Source organism: Macaca thibetana, chromosome 11 (genome assembly GCF_024542745.1).
Source record: "Macaca thibetana thibetana isolate TM-01 chromosome 11, ASM2454274v1, whole genome shotgun sequence".
NCBI classification, from domain to species: Eukaryota; Metazoa; Chordata; class Mammalia; order Primates; family Cercopithecidae; genus Macaca; species Macaca thibetana.
In genome coordinates this window covers 102,265,513-102,288,556 of record NC_065588.1, presented here as the reverse complement: position 1 = coordinate 102,288,556, position 23,044 = coordinate 102,265,513, and the positions used below count along the sequence as shown (strand labels likewise).

Genomic DNA, 23,044 nt, shown 5'->3' with positions numbered 1-23,044 from the left:
AAACGTGAAGATTTTAGACAATACTACAATCAAAGCAATTCACGCTTAACTGTTACTATACTGGGAGCCTGCTTAAGTGGCTGGCCACTGGAGAGGGAATTGAACCAGAAGTCAGCTGCTCTGAAGATGCCTAGGTCCTGGGGAGTGGTGATCAGGTCATGGCTGAAAAATTGGTCCTGGCTTGAGGGCCACATTTTTCTAAGGGTTTGTGTCATCAACCTTATTGACTTCCTCTCCAGATTCTTCCTGCCACCTGCCCCCTGAGCGCTCAAAACTAAATGTCGTCTTTACAAGGCCTGGAATGTGAGCCTCTTGCCTAGGGATTGGGTTCTATGGTGCAGTGTGACCCCTTGGTCCCATGATGTATTCCCAGAAGTGATAAGACACATAGCTTTCTATGCAATCATAGAATTCCCTAATGGAGGAAAAGAATGATTAGAATTCTGAAAGCAGTTGTACAGGGAAACAGTGAGGCAGGAGCCCAGAAGAATGGCTTCGTTTGTGTAAGCAAAAGGGCAATGATGTTGGGCCTGACAGTTCCCCTGCACCAAGTTCTTCAACCTGGGGTCCCTGTGCATGACGGAGGGAAAGAGCACACACACAAAACAGTATTAACAATGAAGGCTTAGGCATACACTTTTCCTTAAGAATTTCTAATCCTGGCATTTCCCATGGTAAAGCATGGGTACGCATGCACACATACATCCCAAAGAGAAACCAGATCTTCCCATTATCAACACTTTTTAATTCCTTTCCTCCTTGTTCAAGGAATCCTACTCAGATCTGAGAATCTACATCTTCAAAGAACTTTGGGGGTCATTTTCCAACCCCTTGTTTTAATGATTAGACCCAGAGAGTCTAGATGATAATGCCCATGACCACACAGTGACTCAGTCTAGACTAAATTATTGTGTCTTTGCTTCCCCAGAGTGTGGACTAGTGCTTGGCACACAGTAGGTACTTCAAAATGGTTTGACTTTGGAATAAAGGAATGACGAGCTGGGATTAGAACTCATGTGTTTGACTTCCGGGCAAATTGTCTTTTCATCATCTCGCATCCACTTCCAAGGTTTTAGAAAATGTGATTCAGCTGGTCTTGATTTGTCTTCTGGTGGTATATGCTCAACTCTTCCTGACTCAGCATTTTGCTGAAACATATTTAGAAAGGACCCTTGCTGACAAAGGCAGGCAGACACATGGCCACAAGCTGGCCTCCATGCTCAAGAGAGCCCCTGCCATCCGCGTCTGGACCTGGGGGACCACGGACACATGAGCCACCAACCTACAGGACATGAGCAGCAAGGTCCTCTCTTGGAGCTCCCTCTGGTGCCTCTCTAAGTGTGGATCCATTTTCCACGTTTCAAATGTGGAGGACTTTGGCCTAGGAAGCCTATATAAATGCTACTGGTTTAAACTTGTCACATGTCGCTGCAGTGGTGGGGAGAGCCATGTAGCTCATTCCTCTCCCCTTCCCTGCCTGATGTGGATTTGCAGAGAGCACATCTGGCCTTGGAAATTATCTGGCCACTGCGAGAGGGTGTGGCTTCTAAAAATATTCACACAGTCGGTCAGCAGAAAGAATGAGAGCAATGTGCTGCTTTGGGCTGCATTCCGCACTCTGGAAGCATGTCTACTAAAATAGACACCCAGCACAGCATTAATTTGCAATTAATAAAAAACGGGCCAAATACACAGCCCACTCTCTGAGAGAATGGAATGCTGACAATTCCCATAGAAGGCTCCTGTAAAAATGTCTTACAATGAGAAGAGGTCCAGGCACCAGGGTCAGCCGACCTCTTCCAAGAGGGCTGGGAATCTGGTGAGCTCCCAGGGCTCAGAACAGAGGGGCTTAAGGGAAATGGCCTGCTGCCCCTTATGACAATGGAAACGCGGCTGCTGTGGATAAGAAAAGAAGCTTTGAATGGCCAGGGCCAAGATGAGATAGAAACCTCTGAAGCTTAACAAGACCAAGTGGGGCAGCTCAGAGTCAGCCTCTGGGCTTTGATGATATGAATGTGAGAGCTGTACTCATGCATGAATTAATCAATTCATGTGTTGTGTGTATATATCCATGCCTACCTGCATTCACTCATCCATTCCTGCATTCACTGAGGAGTTGAATATCTCTTCTGGGCAATATTTATTTGATCAGAAATATTCATTAAGGTCCTACTGTGTCTTGGCCCTGTGCTGGGGATGTAATAGAGAATTAGATAGCCAAATTTCTGTCTTGGAACTCAGGATCTAGCAGTTGTTAAACTAGCAGTGATAATGAGCCATGAGGAGGATACAGAAGTCATTGAAGAAGAGAAGGTACCTGCTCTAGTGAGCTTAAAATTCCAGTTGGAGACACAGCAATCAACAAATAAACACATAATGTGATTGGCTGGTAGTGAAGAAAATCCATGCGGGGTGACAATGAAGAATAGAGTTGCTCTTTTAGCTAGAGTGGTCAGGGAAGGCCCCTGGTATAGGACTTGAATTCCTCTCATCCCCCAAGCTGTGTCTGGCTTCTTGACCTTGGCACACATGGTTCACACTGTCTGGAATGCTCTGCTCGTTCCGTTTTGCCTGCTCCTTCTTTGAGGTCTCTGCTTGAATGTCTCTTCTTCCAGGAGGCCTTCCCTGATCCTCCTCCCTTGGCAGGGCCAAATGGCCCTGTGTAATGTATTCTGGAAGTTGTGAGCAGGAAGTAGTGGGTCTGTCTGGCTGGATGGACCAGAAAGCTTTCATGTAGGAAGAGGAATTGAATTGGGTTTTGAGGGATGGGTAGGAGTTTGATAGTAAGGAACATGATAATGGCTTTTCAAGAGGAAGAAACAGCAAGCACAGGAACACAGCATGGAGACTAGAAAAGGAAAGTAATGCTTTCTGAGCCCCTGCTGGAGGCTAGAGCCCCATGTCAGACCTTCCACACCTTATTTCATTTGGTCCTCAGAATGTCTCCACTGGGGTGGGTGTGGTTACATCATTTTACAGACGACGAGGCTCTTGCAGCAAATAAGTGATAGGACTGGCTACAAACCTATGGCTATTTGACTCTAAAGACCAGACACCTGATGAATTCTACCCTCTACTCTCACTATCCAAATTTGCCCCACATCTAAGAGCACATCACACAAGGGCACTGTTTGGTCTGTGCTTTAGTCAGCCTTACCTTGTCTGCAGGCAGGCTTGCAGACAGCTGTCCCTGCGAGAGACTCTCCAAGTGCTAATGGTGGCTGATGGCCAGGCTGAGTCATGGTGGCCAGAGTAGCCATGCAGGGATGCCAGGGCTGTGTGCTATGAGCTGGCACTGGCTGCTCATTAGCATTCATGGAAGCTGCTGCTTGGACGCGCCCTCTTTTAAGAGCCTCCTCACGTTGTTCGTGGTGGGAATTTCTTTTCTTTTAAGAGAGGCAGCATGAGCTTAGATCCTCCGAAGATGGAAGCTGGCCCCACTCGCTTCGGCTCCTTGTTCCACTCCGCGCCTTCACTTCCTGGCAACTCAGGAGTGAGGCTGTGGTGGGTGAAGCCACAACGATCAACTCCAAGGCCGGAAAGGAGTTATGGAGTGTATCTTCCTGGATGGAATTGCTGATTTCCCGAAGAATTACGCAGAAAGTGCATTTCCTCGTCAGCCACCTGACAGCAATAACTCCCCTTTTATGTAGCAGTTTACAGCCAAGGCACCTGTTCACCGATGTCTGAGGCAAGCCACTTTACCACCCTGTGCCTCAGTTTTCTTATCTGCAAAATAAGGATAATTTTAGAATTCACTATCCGCAGTCCTCCAGATAGGATTGTTGTGAGAATTTACTACATTAATATATGTAGCACTCATAGAACCGTGCCTGGCACATAGCAATGCTGCTACTGTTACTTTTATTTTTAGAGACAGGGTCTTGCTCTCTCACATAGACTGGAGTGCGGGGACACCATCATAGCTCACAGCAGCCTTGAACTCCTGGCCTCAAGCAGTCCCCCTGCCTTAACCTTGAAAAATGCTGGCATTGCAGGCATGAGCCACCACACCCGGCCTATTTTAATTCTTTTCTTGTTTAATCTGGCTTTGATGTTCACAGCACCAAGCGATTGGTGGTATTGCAATTCCATTTTCCAGCAAAGGAATGTGAGACTCAGAGAGGTTAAATAAAGTAGTCATAGCTAACATTTATTGAAGGCCTACTGTGTGCTAGGTAGGCATGGTGTAAGCACTTCCACGGATCAGTTTATTTGGTTTGGTACCAGCACTTCCAGGTAGGTGACATTATTATCATCAACTCCATTTTACAGATGAAGAAATGCAGGCTCAGAATGGCTAATGTGCAAGTGTGTATTATACACTGGGGCTCTTGTTAAAATGCAGTTTTAGTGGATCTGGGGTGGGGCCTGAGTGTCTCAGGTTCTGAAATGTTCCCAGGTGATGCTAATGCTGCTGGTCCGTGGGCCAGATTGGAGTGGGGTGGGATTAACTAAAGTGCCTTCCGTTAGATGCTGGTAAGAGGTGAGGCTGAGATTTGAACTCAAGTACTCAAACCCTGAATCTTTTCCTTTTCCCATCCTACGATGCAGCTTCTCACCCTGGACATGCCTCTGTTATGAATGAGTGATAAGATCTCCTGGCTGTTTAATGGGCAATGGCTTTAATGCTTTCGGTTCCCCGTTTGCCTGGTCTAACAAACAATTGTTAGGTTGGCCAAACCATCAGTCTACCATAATGGCTGTAATTTATAGCGTCAGCTGGTCCCAGGACTGTTCTAGGAGCTTTACATACATTTTCTCTACTCTTCTTACCTATGTGAGGTGGGTTCTAGTCTGAGTCCCATTTTGCAGATAAGGAACTCAAGTAACTTGGCAGGTCCCACCCATCACCTAGTAACGACAAAGCCATGGTTAGCCCCAAGTTCTCCTGGCCCCAAAACATCTGATCTGTGGAGTGCACCACACTTCCTCTTAAACACTGCAGATGACTGTTAGACCATCACTAATTATTATCATTGCCATCAGCATCCTTTCCTATCAGTTAATGTCAGCAAGGTGACACTGAGTTTTCACCAGATAAGCTCATTATTAACAGTGTTCTGGAGTTAATCCTTTTATGGTGGTAAAATATGTGTAACATGAAACTTACCAGTTTTAGGCATACAGTTCAGTGGCATTAAGTATACTCATATTGTTGTATAAGCATTACCATCATCCATCTCTAAAATGTTTTCACCTTTCCCAGCTGAAACTCTGTCCCCACTAAACAGTAACTCCCCTTTCCCCCTCCTCCCAGCCACTGGCAATCTCCATTCTATTTTCCATCTCTATGAATTCGACTACTCTAGGGACCTCATGTACATGGACTCATATAATATGTGTCCTTTTGTGTCTGGCTTATTTCACTTAGCATAACGTCTTCAGGGTTCATCTGTGTTGTAGTGAGGTTAATCGTTTTGAAATATGAATGAATAATCCTTCCTCATTTATCTTTCTAACCCCAATTCTCATGCAGCAGGGAACACCTCCGGAAAGGCTTGATAACAATAAAAAACTCCAAATATTAAGGACCCAAGCCTTGAGTTCCACGGCTCCTTTTGAGAATCGAGGCTGAACTGAAGCACAGGGCAGGGGCAGAAGGTGGTTCTGAACCAGTATAGAGCAGGGGAACAGTCAAAACAACAAGTGAAAATGCCAGCTAGGTACCTTCCTCCAAGGCTTACTTGCTAGTGTGTCAGCAAAATACTACAGCCCAGTCGCCTCGTTGCTGGAAAGTCATCCTCTCCTTTTACAGCTGATGTTCTGTTGGAGAAACTGTACGGCTTGGGAAGATCCATGCGCTCCTTCATGTACTTGCTGCCCTTTTTTGCAACCTTCAGCAAAACTTCTTATGCCCTGGAACCTTCAGCTGCTTCACTTTTAGAGCGAGGGGCAGGATTAACATCTCTCAGGGCTCTTTCAGGTCAAAGTAATTCTGAGATGCGATTATTTTTGTTTTATGATGTTTAAAATCAATATTTCTCAAATTTCAGTTTTTCATCCTTTTCATGGATTTTACCTTTCCGCAGTATCCTCACTGCTATTTTACTTAATATTTTTGTTGCGTTCAGGTCACTCTTTAAAGTTCTGTCTATTTGAAAAAGAAGCCCTAAATAATTACCTTAAGTGGAAAACCAGAATCACTTACCAAGAATAGAAGATAAGCTCAAAACTAAGTATAATGGAAACCAAATAGCATTATGAAGTTCCAACTTCGTGTTGGTTGCTGCCGCAGGCTAGGCCCGAGGCCTGGTCTCTTTAATAAATACTAAAGAGATGCTGAAGACACACCAGTGCCCAACCGAGACTTTCTCCTTGACTTAATCCAAAGAACTGAAGGTGAATCCAGAAAGGAATGAATTTTTCATTTTATTATTCAACGTTGTTTAATTCCATTATTATTTGGCATCTAAAATGTCTGTATTTCTTCACTGTCAAGAGTCCCTGGCATTGGGGTAAACTCTGCTTCTAGTATAATGAAGGTAATTAACTCTCTGGATTTAAAGTTGGGAAGCAAATATATATTGAGCTCCAACTCTGGGCCAATTACTGTTGTAAGGACTTTACATACTTTTTGTCATTTAATCTCCGCCATGGCACAGTAGGGATAGACACTCTTCCTAACACTGTTTTACAGATGAGAAAACTGAAGCTTCAGAGAGATTTCATAACCAGTGGCCGTTTCCCCTCCTATCAATAGTTGATATAAGTTCCATATGGCATTAAATCTTAGAGCCGAAGCCTAAGTTTCAATGGCTCAAGGTTTGAGAACGCTCTGTGTGTGTGTGTGTGTGTGTGTGTGTGTGTGTGTGTGTTGATTAATACTGCTTTCCCTTCGAAGTGCCAAGAACACAGGCTAATCTGGATTTCTATTAATCTTGTGTCAGTGGCAATGACAGTTTTACTGGGAGAGGCTGATAAACATCAGTCTGCGAGGATGGGAGTGGGCCATAACATAAACACACTTCTCCAGAACGGCTACAGAGCAAAAGAGGCTGCCCAGATTCGGAGTGAAAACTCCCAGCGTGAGTGTGCACATGTGCAGTGGGTGCCTCTCACACGCACGTGAAGCTCATTTAGTGCCCCAGGCACTGCTGCCAGGCGGGAAGAGAATGCGTTTTCCTGCGTGTAGCCATTCCATGCCTCTTCTGATTGACAGGGCACACTTCATAAAGCTTCCAACCAACTTCCTGCAAGCAAGTCAGGGGCCTTGATAAGAAAGTGGAATTCAGGGCAATTAAGTGCAGTCTGAGCCCAGAGAATGCATTTTCTGAGGATGGTTGTACACCAGCTGCTTTCAATGACATTCCGTTCATTCGGGGATGACTTTTACAAAATAGGCTGCTTCTAGGGGCTGTGACCACAACAGAGCCTCAGTGGTATTCAGGCTGTGCTGTCTCTGGGCATGTGAATCATGCAGCTCTTTTCCAAGCCTCAAATGGAAATCAGCTTGGAGAATGATGGAAACCTACAGGGGCTCAGCTTGCAAGGTTGACTTAGAGTGGAGTGAAATATGCTGGTGACCCAGGGGAAGGTGGCACTGTGGTTTGAAGCTTTAGAGACCCGGGGGTTTATATTGCTGCATATTAGTTACTCGTCTCCTTAAATGAGTAACCTCATCTCCTTAAACCTCAATTTCCTCATCTGTTAAATGAATTTTTCAAAAAATTTGCGGTAAAGTGGACATAACATAAAACTGACTATTTTAACCTTTTTTAGGCATAAAATGCATTCACATTGCTGTGTAAACCAGGTTTTTGTTAAGATTAGATTAAAGAATTTAAAGTGTTTGGAGCAGTACCTGATAACTGGAAGTTTTTCAAAAAGTGGCAATTAAGTTTATCATTATTATTATTATTTTGCATTATGTATTAATCATCTTGTGCTTTTCAAAATATAATGCCTGTTCCAGTGACAAGTGTTTCTTGGGTATGGGCGGGTGCTAAGGAGTGGATGATACAAAGTTAAGGGGAGGATGTGGAACCTGCCAACTGCCTCAGGAAACTCAGAGTCTGGTAGGGAAAGCAAATATATATATGTATGTATATATGCATATATATGTGTGCATATATATACACATATATATGTAAAAATGCTGTCATGAATAACACATAAAACATTTCAAGAAACCAAAGGAGAAGAGAATGATTCCAAGGAGCGTGGAGTACAATGGAAACAAGGCTAGGTGAAACATTTGCATGAAACTTGAAGGTTATGAAGCACTTTTACACTCACAGTCTCATCTTTTTTTTTTTTTTTTTTTTTTTTTTTGGAGATTGAGTCTCCCTCTGTGGCCCAGGCTGGAGTGCAGTGGTGCGATCTTGGCTCACTGCAACCTCTGCCTCTCGGGTTCAAGTGATTCTCATGCCTCAGGCTCCAGAGTAGCTGAGATTACAGGCATGCACCACCATGCCTGGCTAATTTTTATATTTTTAGTAGAGACGGAGTTTCTCCGTGTTGGCCAGGCTGATCTCGAATTCTTTTTTTTTTTGAGACAGAGTCTTGCTCTGTGTCCCAGGCTGGAGTGCAGTGGCGCGATCTCGGCTCACTGCAAGCTCCACCCCCTGGGTTCACGCCATTCTCCTGCCTCAGCCTCCCGAGTAGCTGGGACTACAGGCGCCCGCCACCACGCCCGGCTAATTTTCTTGTATTTTTAGTAGAGACGGGTTTTCACCATGTTAGCCAGGATGGTCTCGATCTCCTGACCTCGTGATCCGCCCACCTCGGCCTCCCAAAGTGCTGGGATTACAGGCTTGAGCCACCGCGCCTGGCCTGATCTCGAATTCTTGACCTCAAATGATCTGCTCGGCCAAGGTCTCATCTCGATTGATTTATTTTTCTTCTTATTCTTATGATAATCCTGTGAGCTAGAACAGGGAAGGGATCATGGATTCCCATTTTCTGGTGGGTAAACTGAGGCTCAAGGTCACTGAGTGACAGATGGATAGGTGCAGAGTTGGGCTGAAATATGATGACTCAAAACCCAATGCTGTGAGTCAATTAGTCCACTTCATCTCAGGTCACAAGACAGTGAAAATACAGTTCTGATCAGGGTGTGAGTGGATACAGAGGTGGTATCACCAGTTGCGTAGGTCAGGGGTTTTCCACAGTGTGATATGCACGCCACTGCAGATGCAGTATGATTGGGTAGACCACAGAGGGAGAATTCCTAAATTAATAGTTACACGCTTTAAAGTTCATCAGAAACATCAAGCCAGTGATTTTGTGAATGTTATTTCTCAGAGCAAGTCTAAATTAAAGTTTAAATAGAGCATCCATTTAAAGAGTAATTTCTAAGTAAGTCGCAAAGCTTGTAGTCTGCAGATTTGGTAGAACTTGTGATGGATGCCAAGGACTGCAGCTAGGAAACACGGACCTGCTTGGGCTGAGTGGTCCTTTATGAAGACTCAGGGCTGGAGAGAAAATGGCGATCCAGCCAGCAGACCAACCCAGGTGCTGTTCATCCACTCTGTGTGCTGTGTGGTGTGAACTGATTCAACACAGACATAATCTGGAATGCTAACAAGTCTCCCTGGGTCTTGCTTCTCTTTGTAGATTGCTGACTTTGGGCTTTCCAACCTGTACCAGAAGGATAAGTTCTTACAAACGTTTTGTGGGAGTCCACTCTATGCATCTCCTGAGATTGTCAATGGGAGACCTTACCGAGGGCCAGAGGTGAGCAGCTTGCCCGATGCATATGGGGCGGGGGAGGGGAGGGAGAAGAGGGAGGAAGGGCAAAAATTGGATTTGAGAAATGCTTAAAAAAACAGAGCCTAAAAAAGCAAGCAAGGAAAACTTTTCCTTATATGATTATAAAAGCAATAATATATACTCCTGGGAGGAAATTTGGAAAACCCAGAAAAGCCTAAAGGAGAAAATAAAGGTACCTGCCATCCCCCCACAAAAGAGAATCACTTAATACTTTTGTGACTTTTAAACTTTTCCCAATGTAGATCTCTGCATTTCAAAACTAATTGAGATTAAGTTAATAAAAGGCAAGATATACATATGTATATGACACACATATGTATATCTTGCCCTTTACTATCAAAACTATCTTGTGACACTTTCCAAATTCATTATTAAAAACATGATTTTCAGCCAGGCATGGTGGCTCATGCCTGTGATCCCAGCATTTTGGGAGGCCGAGGCGGGCAGATCACGAGGTCAGGAGATCGAGACCATTCTGGCTACCATGGTGAAACCCCGTCTCTACTAAAAAAGACAAAAAAATTAGCCGGGCGTGGTGGCAGGCACTTGTAGTCCCAGCTACTCGGGAGGCTGAGGCAGGAGAATGGCGTGAACCCGGGAGGCGGAGCTTGCAGTGAGCGGAGATCGTGCCATTGCACTCCAGCCTGGGCGACAGAGCGAGACTCTGTCTCAAAAAAAAAAAACAAAAAAAACAAAAAACCCACATGATTTTAATGACATTTTATTGATGAATATAGCATAATTTATTTAGTAATGTCTAGATGTGAACATTTAGTTTTTTCCCTATTATATCAAAACAGACACAAAAAACAAAAAATTGCCTCACGCTGGAGTAAATATCTTTTTTTTGTATATATTTTTGGCAGCATGCATATCTGACTAAGGAAATACATTTTAATGACATCTTCTAATTCATGAGAAATACATTTCCCTACATGCTAGTGTTTCAAGGGCCACTGTAAGATATGGGTATGTGGAAATTTTATTTTGAAAATGAGTGAGTTGTGCGTGATGATTCTCTTTTTGAAAGATGGTTCTCTTTTCAGAGAAGTTCATCCACTCAGTATCCTTTAAATAGCCGCTGCTCAGTGTGTTGAAATGTTTTCTTTTAAATATTTATCTGTTTGAGAGTGTTTTGGGGCAGGGCTGAAGGGTAAAGAGAAGGATGCCAAGACCATCTATCAACTGCAATGAAGAGAAAGTCTTTCTAAAATAAGAATGCGAGGGAGGAGCATAGAACTCAATTTACAAACTTGTACAAACTCAACACTAAATTTCTCGTAGATAATGAATATTTTGGTCTTTGATGACCTGTTTTTTGAGGTTACAGGCTGGCAGCCTGTGATCTGGTCAGCAAACTCCTTTATTTGGCCACCTTAGTTTTTATTTTTAAAAATTGAGCAAACATGTAATAATTAGGAGATTTCATATAAAAGTTTGGTTTCTGACTTATCTTGAAAAACCAAAGAATCTAGTAGTGCTGGGCCCACCTTACTACATGGCAGCAATTAGCTAAACAGAGGTTGTCTGCCTAAGACGGGTGAATGTACTGTACAGTTTGTCTCCATCCCCAACACTCTATGTCGTAACCCCAATTCTTTCTTGCTTTGTGTATATCTGTTGTTTGCTTGGCTCTTACAAGATTTCAGTTTGTAATTCCTGATTCATTTGAAGAAAGTGCAGGAAGGAATTGATTCCTGGATTAGGAATGAAGAGCCCCACATCCCAGTTTTACCTCCATCACTGGGGCAGGGCCTCTGGAGAAACCATTTAGGTTCTTCCTGCCTCAGTATTCTCATCTGTCAAATGGGGCTGAAAATAGTCCTGGCCCTAACTGCTTCACAAAATTGTAGTGAGGATTAAATAAGATAATCTGTTTAAGAAAGTACTTTACCAATTGGGACCACTGGCCTCTGTTCAGAATGGAAAGGTCAGGCTCTGTAGCAGGTCCCAGCTGCATTGCTGTCAGATGTCAGGCTGTACTGGGAACCTGTCTTTCAGGTGCTAAATTTAGTTCCTGGGGGCATTGGGGGTGGCTGCTCACAGGCTGTGATGCTAATGGTTTGGAAGGCACCTTGGGATCTGTTTCCCAGCTCCTATATGTGCTGTCTCTCTGCTTCAGGTGGACAGCTGGGCCCTGGGCGTGTTGCTTTACACCCTTGTTTATGGAACAATGCCCTTCGATGGTTTCGATCACAAAAACCTCATTCGGCAGATCAGCAGTGGAGAGTACCGGGAGCCCACGCAGCCCTCAGGTGCGTGCCCTGTGGAGGGAGGGCCAGAGGTGGAGGGGAGAGAGACCTGTTTACCCACTCTCATTTTCTGCGTTTGTTTTAGTATGTCTGTCTGGAGTCTCCTGGTTTTCCTCTTTCTTCTTCCCAGAAGCATCATCCTTGGCAAAGCTTGCTTGTTAGGCTGCTTTCCCCAAACCTTCCCAAAGGAACTTTTCAGAGCGCACATTCTAGGAGTCCTGTTTGCTTGCTGTGTGGATCTGGGCAAGTCACTTAAGCTCTTTGGATTCAGATTCTCCACCATAAATACAAATTTTGGAAAAGGTATTAGACGAGGTCTCTCCCAGTCTGAGTAGACATAGAAACCACCCACCTCAGAATGTAAATACTGTGAGGGTGGCCACTGCTCTGTCTCTCACTCCTGTGCCACTGGCATAGGGTATGGCTCATGGGCACTGTCTCGTTATTAATTTCTGCATAACAACTCTACCCCATCTGCCCCCACAAAACAAACTCAGTGGTTTACACAACCTTGAAATCATCTCTTTCACTCCTGTGGGTTGGGAGGTGCTCTTCTGGCCTTCCTTGGGGTTTTCCCTACAGTTGTAAGCAGATGGCAGCTGGGGCTGCTGCTGGGGCTGAACAGTGGACCTTCCTCGGTGCCCTCTGAGGTGCCACCCCACAGTGGCAGCAAGGGGTTCTAAGAAAGAGGAATAAAAAGTTGCTGAGCCTTCTTTCTTTTTTAAAAATTTGTTTTTCTTGAGACAGTGTCTTGCTCTGTTGCCCAGGCTGGAGTGCCAGTGCTATGTCCACGCTTGTACCCAGATTGTGTCATATCTGCTGTGTTCTATTGGTCAAGACAACCACAGTCATGAGCTCCATCTCTTGATGGGAAGTATCATGCCTGTACAGGGAGTGTGTACAGCTGGTCATCATTGGTCATTTTTGTTAAAAAATGAAGTTAACATTGGCACTTCATTTATATACATACTATACACATGCATATATATACACACACATATATATGTATATCTGTATATCTGCACATACACAGTTGATTCTCATTATTCATAGTAGTTATGTTCTACAAAGTTGCTAGAAACACTGAATTTGTGAATACTGAACTATTGCTCCTAGGGGAAATAGAGGGTTAGATTCCTGAGAGCCTCTGCTCACAATATTTTTGTCAACTGATTGATATATAACCTTGTTTTATGTGTGTCTCTGTTTAAAGACACCTTATTTAATCTATATTATTAGTTCATTAACATCAAACTCAACAGCCAACAGCACTGTAACTCATGCCTGAACAAAGCTGATCTAACACACTTATCTTCTCCATAAGGCACATCACAGCCTTCTTGTGCTAGGAACACTAAACAGTGCTTCAGCACTGTTTTGGGGGGTCATTTAAAATGGAGGAATCGCCAATAAAAATTCCAAAAAGTGTGAGAAACACAGCACTAAATAGACTGAGAAAAAGACACTTTGTATAATAGTATGAGATCTGAAATAAGAAGGCAGAGTGTTGCCTTGTTTGACCTTAGCTGTGAATACATACGTGTGTTGGGTGGGGTGACTCTAATTGTTTGCTGCTCTGTGCATATGCAAAAATGACTGCAAAAGAGCTGTGAATATTGATTTTGAGGTTACAAATAAATTTTAGCGAGTAGACAAATTTGCAAATACAGACCCTATGGATACTGAGGCTAGACTGTTGTATGTGTATATATATAGATATGCATTCTCTCTCTCTCTCTATATATATATAATTTTTTCAACAAGCCAGCCTATTCTTTTTGGAAAAATTCAGAGTGACCTCTAAAGTGGTCTTCTTTGCCTCACCAGCTAACTGATGTCAATGCGGTTCCTGGCACATTGTAGGGGTTCAAGAAATACTTATTGAATGACTGAGGATGATCATCTTGGTACTTTTCAGAGGTGTTTCTTGCCCCAGTCCCTTTTACCAGGCCTTTGCCAGCTTCTCATTCGCCTACATAAGCAGCTGAGGGGAGGTGGCAGCTTCCCAGAATATAATTCACCCCAATTGGGGGAACACAGTTTGAACCTAAAAGTCAGTTTATAAGCTGTGAGAGTCAGTTGGTTCCTGTGGCCTTCTCAGCATCCCTTTAGGGGTTTTCCCTAATTGTCTGGCAGCAGAAATTTGCAAGTAGAATTTTCAGACAGGCTGTGAATGGGTAGCAGATATAGATCACTTCTCTGATCTGACAGCTCAGTAGGAGAAGGCTTATGTCAGAGAGGGAAAGAAGGCGAGCTCACTGAGTATTGGTCTCAGAACCTGGCCAGGACCTTGGGGGGAGGCCAGTTTCGGAGACAGCTGCTCTTACTGCCCAGGTGTGTCAGGTAAGTGCCTCTGAGCCACACTCCATGTTCTGTCTCTGGCATGCTTGCCCAGTGACTGCAGGTGCTGTGTGTTTATACAAGCCCACCTGTGGAGGAATAAAGAAAGCAATGGTGATCTACACCTGTTTTTCCTTTGGTAAAATGATATTCGCCAAAGGAATGGTGGGGCACCTCTCGGGGTCAAGTCTGGATTCTTTCTTGGTTACCTGACCTTCCACATTTTCTAAAGATTCAAGATGATGAAAAGCTTCATAGCTCTATGACATTTCCTCACTTATAGGGAAAACATGCCACCATGTGATGGCACCCCGGCCTGTTCCAAGTCTTGATTACGCTTTTGATGGATGGTCTGAAAGGCTGGGGCATCCTGCTCCATAATGTGACTGGACCAGGTCTCCAAATGGATTTTTCCTAGAGGGAGTGTGTGTCTTTCATCACTGCTGGAGGGTCCCACTATCACAAAGCTAGAAGCTCCCACGTAATGCCCGATTCTTTTTGTCCCTTGTCCCTTAGATGCTCGAGGACTCATACGGTGGATGCTGATGGTGAACCCCGATCGCCGGGCCACTATTGAGGACATTGCCAACCACTGGTGGGTGAACTGGGGCTATAAGAGCAGCGTGTGTGACTGTGATGCCCTCCATGACTCTGAGTCCCCACTCCTGGCTCGGATCATTGACTGGCACCACCGTTCCACGGGGCTGCAGGCTGACACCGAAGCCAAAATGAAGGGCCTGGTCAAACCCACGACCTCTGAGGTCATGCTAGAGCGGCAGCGGTCGCTGAAGAAATCCAAGAAAGAGAATGACTTTGCTCAGTCTGGTCTGGATGCAGTGCCTGAAAGCCCATCCAAGTTGAGTTCTAAGAGGCCCAAGGGGATCCTGAAGAAGCGAAGCAACAGCGAGCATCGCTCTCACAGCACTGGCTTCATTGAAGGTGTAGTTGGTCCTGCCTTACCCTCTACTTTCAAGATGGAGCAGGACTTATGCAGGACTGGTGTGCTCCTCCCAAGCTCACCAGAGGCAGAGGTGCCGGGAAAACTCAGCCCCAAGCAGTCGGCCACGATGCCCAAGAAAGGCATCTTGAAAAAGACCCAGCAGAGAGAATCAGGTTACTACTCTTCCCCAGAGCGCAGCGAGTCTTCGGAGCTGTTGGACAGTAATGATGTGATGGGCAGCAGCGTCCCCTCCCCCAGCCCCCCAGACCCAGCCAGGGTGACCTCCCACAGCCTCTCCTGCCGGAGGAAGGGCATCTTGAAACACAGCAGCAAATACTCAGCGGGCGCCATGGACCCGGCCCTGGTCAGCCCTGAAATGCCCACACTGGAATCCCTGTCAGAGCCTGGTGTCCCTGCCGAGGGCCTTTCCCGGAGCTACAGCCGTCCTTCCAGTGTCATCAGCGATGACAGCGTGCTGTCCAGCGACTCTTTCGACTTGCTGGATTTGCAGGAGAATCGCCCTGCCCGCCAGCGCATCCGCAGCTGCGTCTCTGCAGAAAACTTCCTCCAGATCCAGGACTTTGAGGGGCTCCAGAACCGGCCCCGGCCCCAGTACCTGAAGCGGTACCGGAACCGGTTGGCAGACAGCAGCTTCTCCCTCCTCGCAGACATGGATGATGTGACTCAGGTCTACAAGCAAGCGCTAGAGATCTGCAGCAAGCTCAACTAGCACTCCAGGGTGCCGGGGGCAGGTGGGGGTACGAGGGAGGAAGGGGAGCAAGACTTGGGCTCATAGGCTGGTTACCTCTTTGCTGGCCATGACAACAGACTGAAAAAGGATTGGCACTGTCTCACTTGGCCAAGTTTGCAGCCTTGAGCCAACACTTAAAAGGGAGGGGTGGGCTCTTCTGCCAGTTCTGACAACTGTCAGTCAGAATTTGGGCCCTATTTGGCATTTGCTTTATGGCACCTCCTAGAGGACCAGCTGTCCAGGAGAGGTGGTGTTGACTGGCACTCAGTGGGTAGAGAGGAAGCATATGGGGAGGGAGCATTTCCTTAGAAGTTATCCAAATGCTTCTGGAGGAGGGGCAGGAGACACTTGGGCTGTTTGCCTTGGGTGAGCCCGAAGAACTTGCCCCTTTTCTCCTTGCATTAGCAAGCTAGGTCTGGCTGCATGGACCTGGCAAGTAGATTTCAGCAACTTGAGCTTGAGTTGATGATCAATTAATAGTGGCTGCCGGTTGTGCTGGTGTGAGTGGCCCACATCATGGGGAAGGAGTGCTGTGATTGACTAGTAATGGCTACCACAGGAAAGGGAAGGGAAGCAGTAGCACTAATGCTATGTAGTTGTTATCTTTGATCTGGCTGGGCCCTCGGAATTGGGTTTAGTCATCCTGTGGGATCTATGTTAACTCTTTCATCCACTGGTGAGGCATTTGTTAATTTGCTACTCAACTTTGAGGAAAGACAGGGCCTTGGTCAGAGAGAGAACACTCTGAACTCTGCTAAGGACATAGAGTCAGCCCATGGTGATTTAGCTCCTTGCTGTTCACCTCCTCTTTCCTGATGTCTGCCTTGCTCTACAGCACAACCTCTTGAGTGTGGACAGGGAGAAAGATGATGGTGTCAGAGGTAAAAACTATTGTATATGACAGGGCACAAGATGGTCTGTGATCTTTGCACAGATGAATGGAATTTGATGTGCACCAATAAGAGGCAACTTGTCACTTTCTTTCTCAATATTAACTGGAATGCTGCCTCTTGGGTTCTCACATGCATGGATGCTTTGAGTTGGACGTGCTACTGTCCATAGTTTCCAGAGGATTACCTGGCTCAACCATTGGCTCTGTTCACCAATGACAAATGGTTTGTTTCCCCATCCACTGAGTGTAGCATCCTCAGAGGTAGATAAGTTTGCTTCTAGGGAGTTAGATGTAGGTGGGATATTGGGATGAGGAAAGGAAAATCAGGTAGACGGTGCTTTTTTCCCCCAAATCTAAGTATTCTATGTCATGGTTTTAAACTTTGACATGAACTCCTGGGCTTTGGGGGAAAAGAAAGTTCCATTCATTTAAATGAATAAGGTGTTGAAAGAGTGCAGGGGGTTGGGAGGAAGCATGTAAGAGAGTGAACATTTCCTTAGATGTCACCCAGATGGTTCTGGGGGAGGTAGAAAAGAGGTGCGGCAGGACTCTTATCTTAAAAAGTAAAAAAAAGAAAAAGAAAAAAAAAAAGAAAAAAACATTAGATATGTAATTTCTAAACACCCGGATCACAATGACAAGATGCCACTCCAACCATGGGACACCTTCAGGATTCTAGGTTTGGACTTCCTGGTCTCTTTGGGATGACTTCAGATTCTGCTGGCCAAGGCAAATTGAACTCATTTCAAGATGGCCACCACTGGTAGCCATGTAGATAGACAGGAAGACCGGTCTTGGGAACATCTTTGGAAAAACCAACAAAAAATAGTTCCTAGAGAGAGAAGAAAAAATTCACCTTACAGTGCTAAGAAAGTGCATCAGAATGGAATTGCCCTTTCCTTAAGGAGACAGTTTGGTTTCTCCCCTTGCCACCGGCTCTGGTGTTTTGGCTTGTGCATTCCTTCAGGTTGAGCTGAGCAGTGTGTTATGGGAAGCTGCTCAGTTTCCTTTCATTCAATTCCACCTCCTTCCTGAACTCTAATAGAGGTTAAAAGGGAAAAAAAAAAATCTGTAGATAGCAAATTGTGCGTGTGTGGGGGGCGGGGGGGATGGGGGTGTGGGTGCATGGAGGGCAACCTGCAACTCTGAGCTCCCTACTTCCTGCCTCATTTCATTCTGGCTTTTCTAAATAACCTATGCTGCTGCCCTGCTGGCCTCTTGCGCACGGCAGCTGGCCGTGTCCTTAGCTGTCAGTATGACTTAGATCTAGCACCAACCTACTGGTTGATGTCCTTTTTCCTTTTGCCAAGTGATTGAGTCTGTTTAGTATTTTCCATCATTCTAGTGTTTAAATAAAAATGACACTATTGAGGAAAGTCAGTCTACTCCCTTCTTCCTCCCCCCAAACACGTGTTCTCTTTCGTCAGGAAACTCAGCCAGTGGACTGTGGCAGAGAAAATCCTCCACTCAGAGGCAGAGACTCTGAGTTAAGTCATAGGTGGCCTTAGGCATCTGCATTGTTTGTGGTGGTTAAGTTTTCCTTCCAGTGAGGGCTGGAAGGATGAATTAGCTGGTCCCTGAAGCCCTGCTTAGCTCTGACACTGCCAACATCCTCTGATTCTAGGTGTGATGTTGACTGTCTTTTCAAGGAAAAACTTGCAATAGAGGGAAAAGCCGTTAAAGCAGCTCCCTGCTTCATCATTAAGTCCTGTCATCCCTACCAGCCAATCCCAGTCAAAGAAGTTATGCTTTATTCACTTCCATGGAATTACAAGTGAGAGACACTTTTAGGACCTGATGGACAAAGCAGGAGATTCGCTGTCAGCTTTCCTGATCCTCTCCTTGCTTCTGTGGGCCTTGCACCGTCTTAGTTTACACATCTGCCAAAGGGGTAGAATTACACTTCTTTTTACAGGTAAATTTCAAGGCACGATCAGTTTTCAGGAAGTGCTTCAAGACCCCAGGTGAAATGAAAATGCTAAGTACCCTCTGAATTGCCATCCCTGTTACCAGGTGCTGCTTCTTCAGATGATGGGGAGCACTTTTCAGGGTGAAATTCAGGCGAGTTTTGCCCAGGCCTGCTGTCTTGAGTACAAATGTGAATGATCGACTGACTGCTTGTTGCCAAACTGGAAATGTTCTGTAGGGATTTACTGGCATGGTATCATTCCTAGAAGAAAAAAAGAGAGAAACTTGACTGCACATTAAAAAAAAAAAAAAAAAAAAAAAAAAAAAAAAAAAAAAAAATCCACGTTGTGACTTTTATTTAATTTCTATTTTTTTTTTTTTTTTGGTAATAAAAAGTTGACTTTTTTTATTTGAATTTGTCTTTTTTATTTATTGGTCTGAAAGGCATTTCAAAGGTATTATAATAATATATTGGTGTAATTTAATTGGTGAAACATGCTTTATGGCTCCTGTCAAAATTGGTTTTCACTCATTTGATTGGTTTGAGCCCAGAACAGCCTACAGGGGGAAAAAAAGCTGGATAACTACCCAAAGTGTTTGTATTTTTATTGGAAACTGATTTTTGTTTCATTTCGGTTTTTGTTTCTGTTTTTATTTTTAAATTAAATAAATTGCAATGAACTGAACCAGAGAGCTTGCTTCTTTATTTGGTGGTTTTTCTTAGTCAAGTAAGTGACAGAATCAATATAAGTAACAGACACCTACCCAAATGAGCTTAAGCACAAAAGGGAATTTATTCGAAGTTCTCATAAGAGGAAATGCAGCTTGCAGTGCAGCTGGAATTAAGAATTGGAGTGGTGGATTGAAGAGGACAGTATACCCTCTATTCTGCTTCTCTTTGCGTATCAGCTTTCTTCTCCTTTTATACCCTGGCTTTCTCCTCCCTGATTATGGAACCTACCTTGGCTTATCCCATAGCTTCCAAATTTACATGTTCTCAGTCTTGGTTTGCAACAGAGACTACTCACCAGGTTCCTTAGTTCTGAACTCTAGACGTCATCAAAGGCTAACACTCAGCCACGCTTTTCCCCCACATTGCAGTTTCCTGTGCCTGCCCTTTCCCTAGGCACTCCCTTCTATCCCAAGGGCAGGAAGTTGCTAATCTGATTGGGATTAATCAGAGTCCAAGATCAGTGGGTCATGATTTCCTAATGGGGAAGGCCACTCGCGGCTCTGCCTAGAATGACATAGTATCTTAAGTCCCATTTTGCCACTGTTTCTTGTGCAAATAGACCCTCCACAAAGCTCTTGGAAGGAGAGGTGCATCATAGAACAAGATTGAAGAGTTCCTGGATCCTGGCCATAATATCAAGTGACATCAAACCCTACCCTAGTATCAAATATTAGAGAGTGATGCTGTGCACAGAATAGTAGTGTTATAGGATCCATGCCAGAAAAGTCTGACTTTCCAAATAAATTACAACTCGCACCCCTTTTCTAGTTTACTGGAAGAACATCTGATGTAGCATTGCCATATTTAGCAAATAAAACTATAGAATGCCTAGTTACCTTTGAACTTCACATATACTATGAATAATTTTTCAGTATAAGTGTGTTCCAGACAATATTTGGGTCATGCTTATACTAAAAAAAATAAATTTGTCTGAAATTCAAATTTAGCTGGGCATACTGTATACTATCTGGTAACCTAACCTGATAGGGCTTAGTTGTTCAAATTGACCAGGTGCTGGGTATGGTAGGAGGTTGGGGAATGGATGCTTATAATTGTGGCTTGCCAAATTAGAACATGTTGGTGCCTCTCAGGTTGGGCCGAGGTGGGAAGAATTCCAAGTTCAGTCTGGACTTGATAATTGCAATTGAGTTAAGTTGCTACACCTTTTTGGAACTCAGCTTTCTCATCTGTCTAATGTGTGTATTCATTGCCCTCTTACCCAACTCTAACAGGGGTACGAAAAAGAAGGAATGAGAGAAATTCTATGAAGTTACCTTGAATATAAAACTCAATATGAATGAGAAACAATAGTCCTTTCTTGGCAGGGCAATATTCACTGACTTAAAATAGGACATTTAAAGACCTGTGGGCTTTTAATTCTTACTATAGCCCCTGCCCCCACTAGCAAATGGGCAGTCATTTGCAGGTAGAGGCGCTGTAGGTCATTTGTGGAGTATATTTGCTTAGAAGTGTGGACCTTGGAAAAGACATAATTCTCTATCCAGGCAGAAAGAATAGCCTGTGCGTGGCCTAGAGGCTGGACCAAATGTGACATAGTAAGCATAGTGAAAAAATAGGGTTGCTTGTAGTGGCAGCAGCTGACATGTTGTCAACTGTTGTGGGGTTAATGGGCAGTGGTCACTTTAAGGAGGAAAAGTTGAGAGAACTAATGTGTATTTAACTTCTACATAATGCTCTCTCCATCTTTGTTCAGTAGCAAATGACAGAAATCCACTCAGACCATGCTAAGTAATGACTAATTTACTGCTTCATGGAACCGAGAAGCCCAGGTGTGTTTCTCAGGCACAGTTGGATCCAGGAGTTCAAGGGATCTCACTGGCCTCCTTTTCACTCACTCTCCTTGGATGAGGCTTTATTCTTAGCATGCCCTCTCCACATGGCAGCAAGATAGCTCCTGGCCAAAGCAGGGTTATGACGTTATTTGAGAGTGTGATCCCCCAACCAGATAGGTCTTAATGTCCTAGCATTTATGTAACAAGGAAGGACTGTGATTGTCTTTGTTTGGGTCATGTGTCTCCTTCTGGCCCATCACAGAGTCTGGGTGGAGAAGTGCTCTTATTGGCCAGCCTGGATCATATACCCACCTTGCAGTATATTTGAATGACATGGAATCACACAGAATGTGGGAGGACAGTTCACCAAAGGAAGGAATTCAGAGCCAACGATGTTAATTACACATTTTGGGCTTCAATTTCCTCACTCATATGGTAGCATTAAATAAATTGCTAATTTTCAGAGTTATTGTGAAGATTAAATGAAATAAAGTACCTAACGCAGTGCCTGGCACATAGTGGATTTTTAATTTATACAGATAATCTCAGGGAAGATAATAGTAGTAATACTATAAAGAGGAGAAATATTTGTTAGGAAGATTTTAGCTGTAAAATCAGCTATAATATCAGAAAATTCAGCTGAAATTGGCTTAAACACTACAGGGGCTTTATCGGTTCATATACTCAGAATTCTAGAGGTTGGGGAGTTTCCCAGTTACTTGGGTCTAGTGAAATAAGTTACATATACAACCCCCCTCCCCAAATTACATATAGTAAGTTCTATGGAAGAAATGGATGTGGTGCAGAGATAGAGAAGTAAGGGTGGGAGCTACCTCCTGTAGAAAGAGCATTCAGGGAAGGCATCTCTGAAGAGGTGACTTTTGGGCAGAGATCTGAAGATGAAGACTAGCCATATGTAAAGTGAGCATTCTGGGCAGAGAGAACAGTGTCTGCAAAGGCCCTTGGGTCTTCACATTAGAGCTTTACAGGATTCATTTCTGGTTCCATTGGCATAGGACAGCCATGATCCAGGGAGCATGATGTTTTGTTAAACATGTATGGCCATGTTTTAACATGGACTGAATGTGATCATTTATGACTTTGTGTACAGATGGCTGCTTCCTTCAACAGGTGGTCCCCAGACAAAGATACATGCCATGATGTGCAGTTTTAAATGAGAATATGTTTCTGCTGCAGAAATTCACTGCCAATTTATTGAAATTTATGGAGAGGATGTTCTTAATCTACAGAATCATGCAAAGTTTGGGGTATGGAAGTGGAACAGCAGTGTTGCTATATGAAGACCAGAAAGTGCAAACAAAGGGGTTTTCATGTCACAAGACTTGTCTCCTCCTGGCACAACTGTCTGGTTCCAGTGGGAGGTTGCATGGGAAATTTGCAATCAACTTTGTTGTAAAATAGTGAGTTATTTTCATCCTGATGAAAAATTTACACTTCTCTACCTGACTGGGAATAACCATTGAATCTTGACCATTTGGTTCCCCATCCACTCCATGTACTAGTGTTTGTTTGTGAATTAGTCTGGACAGACTATGTTATGCTGAAGTAACAAATAAACCCTGAAATGTCAATGTCTCAATATAATAACAATTTCTCACTCCCACTAAGTCCAGTACAGGGCTGTTCTCTTGTCATGTCACCTCCCAGCAGGTACTCAAACACCTGAGCTGCTTCTATCCTGTGGTTCTGACATCTCCGGG

At 44.3% G+C, this 23,044-nt stretch overlaps 1 protein-coding gene across 1 annotated transcript in view; it reads left to right on the top strand.

The window, feature by feature from the left end:
* NUAK1 (NUAK family kinase 1) overlaps positions 1–19,481 on the top strand; it is a 76,852-nt gene extending 57,371 nt beyond the window's left edge. The window contains exons 5-7 of the mRNA XM_050750341.1: positions 9,559–9,678; positions 11,837–11,969; positions 14,823–19,481. Coding sequence (XP_050606298.1) covers positions 9,559–9,678; positions 11,837–11,969; positions 14,823–15,976 — 1,407 coding nt within the window. The 3' untranslated portion in view covers positions 15,977–19,481. The remainder of the gene's footprint in view (positions 1–9,558; positions 9,679–11,836; positions 11,970–14,822) is intronic.
* The last annotated feature ends 3,563 nt before the right edge of the window (positions 19,482–23,044 follow it).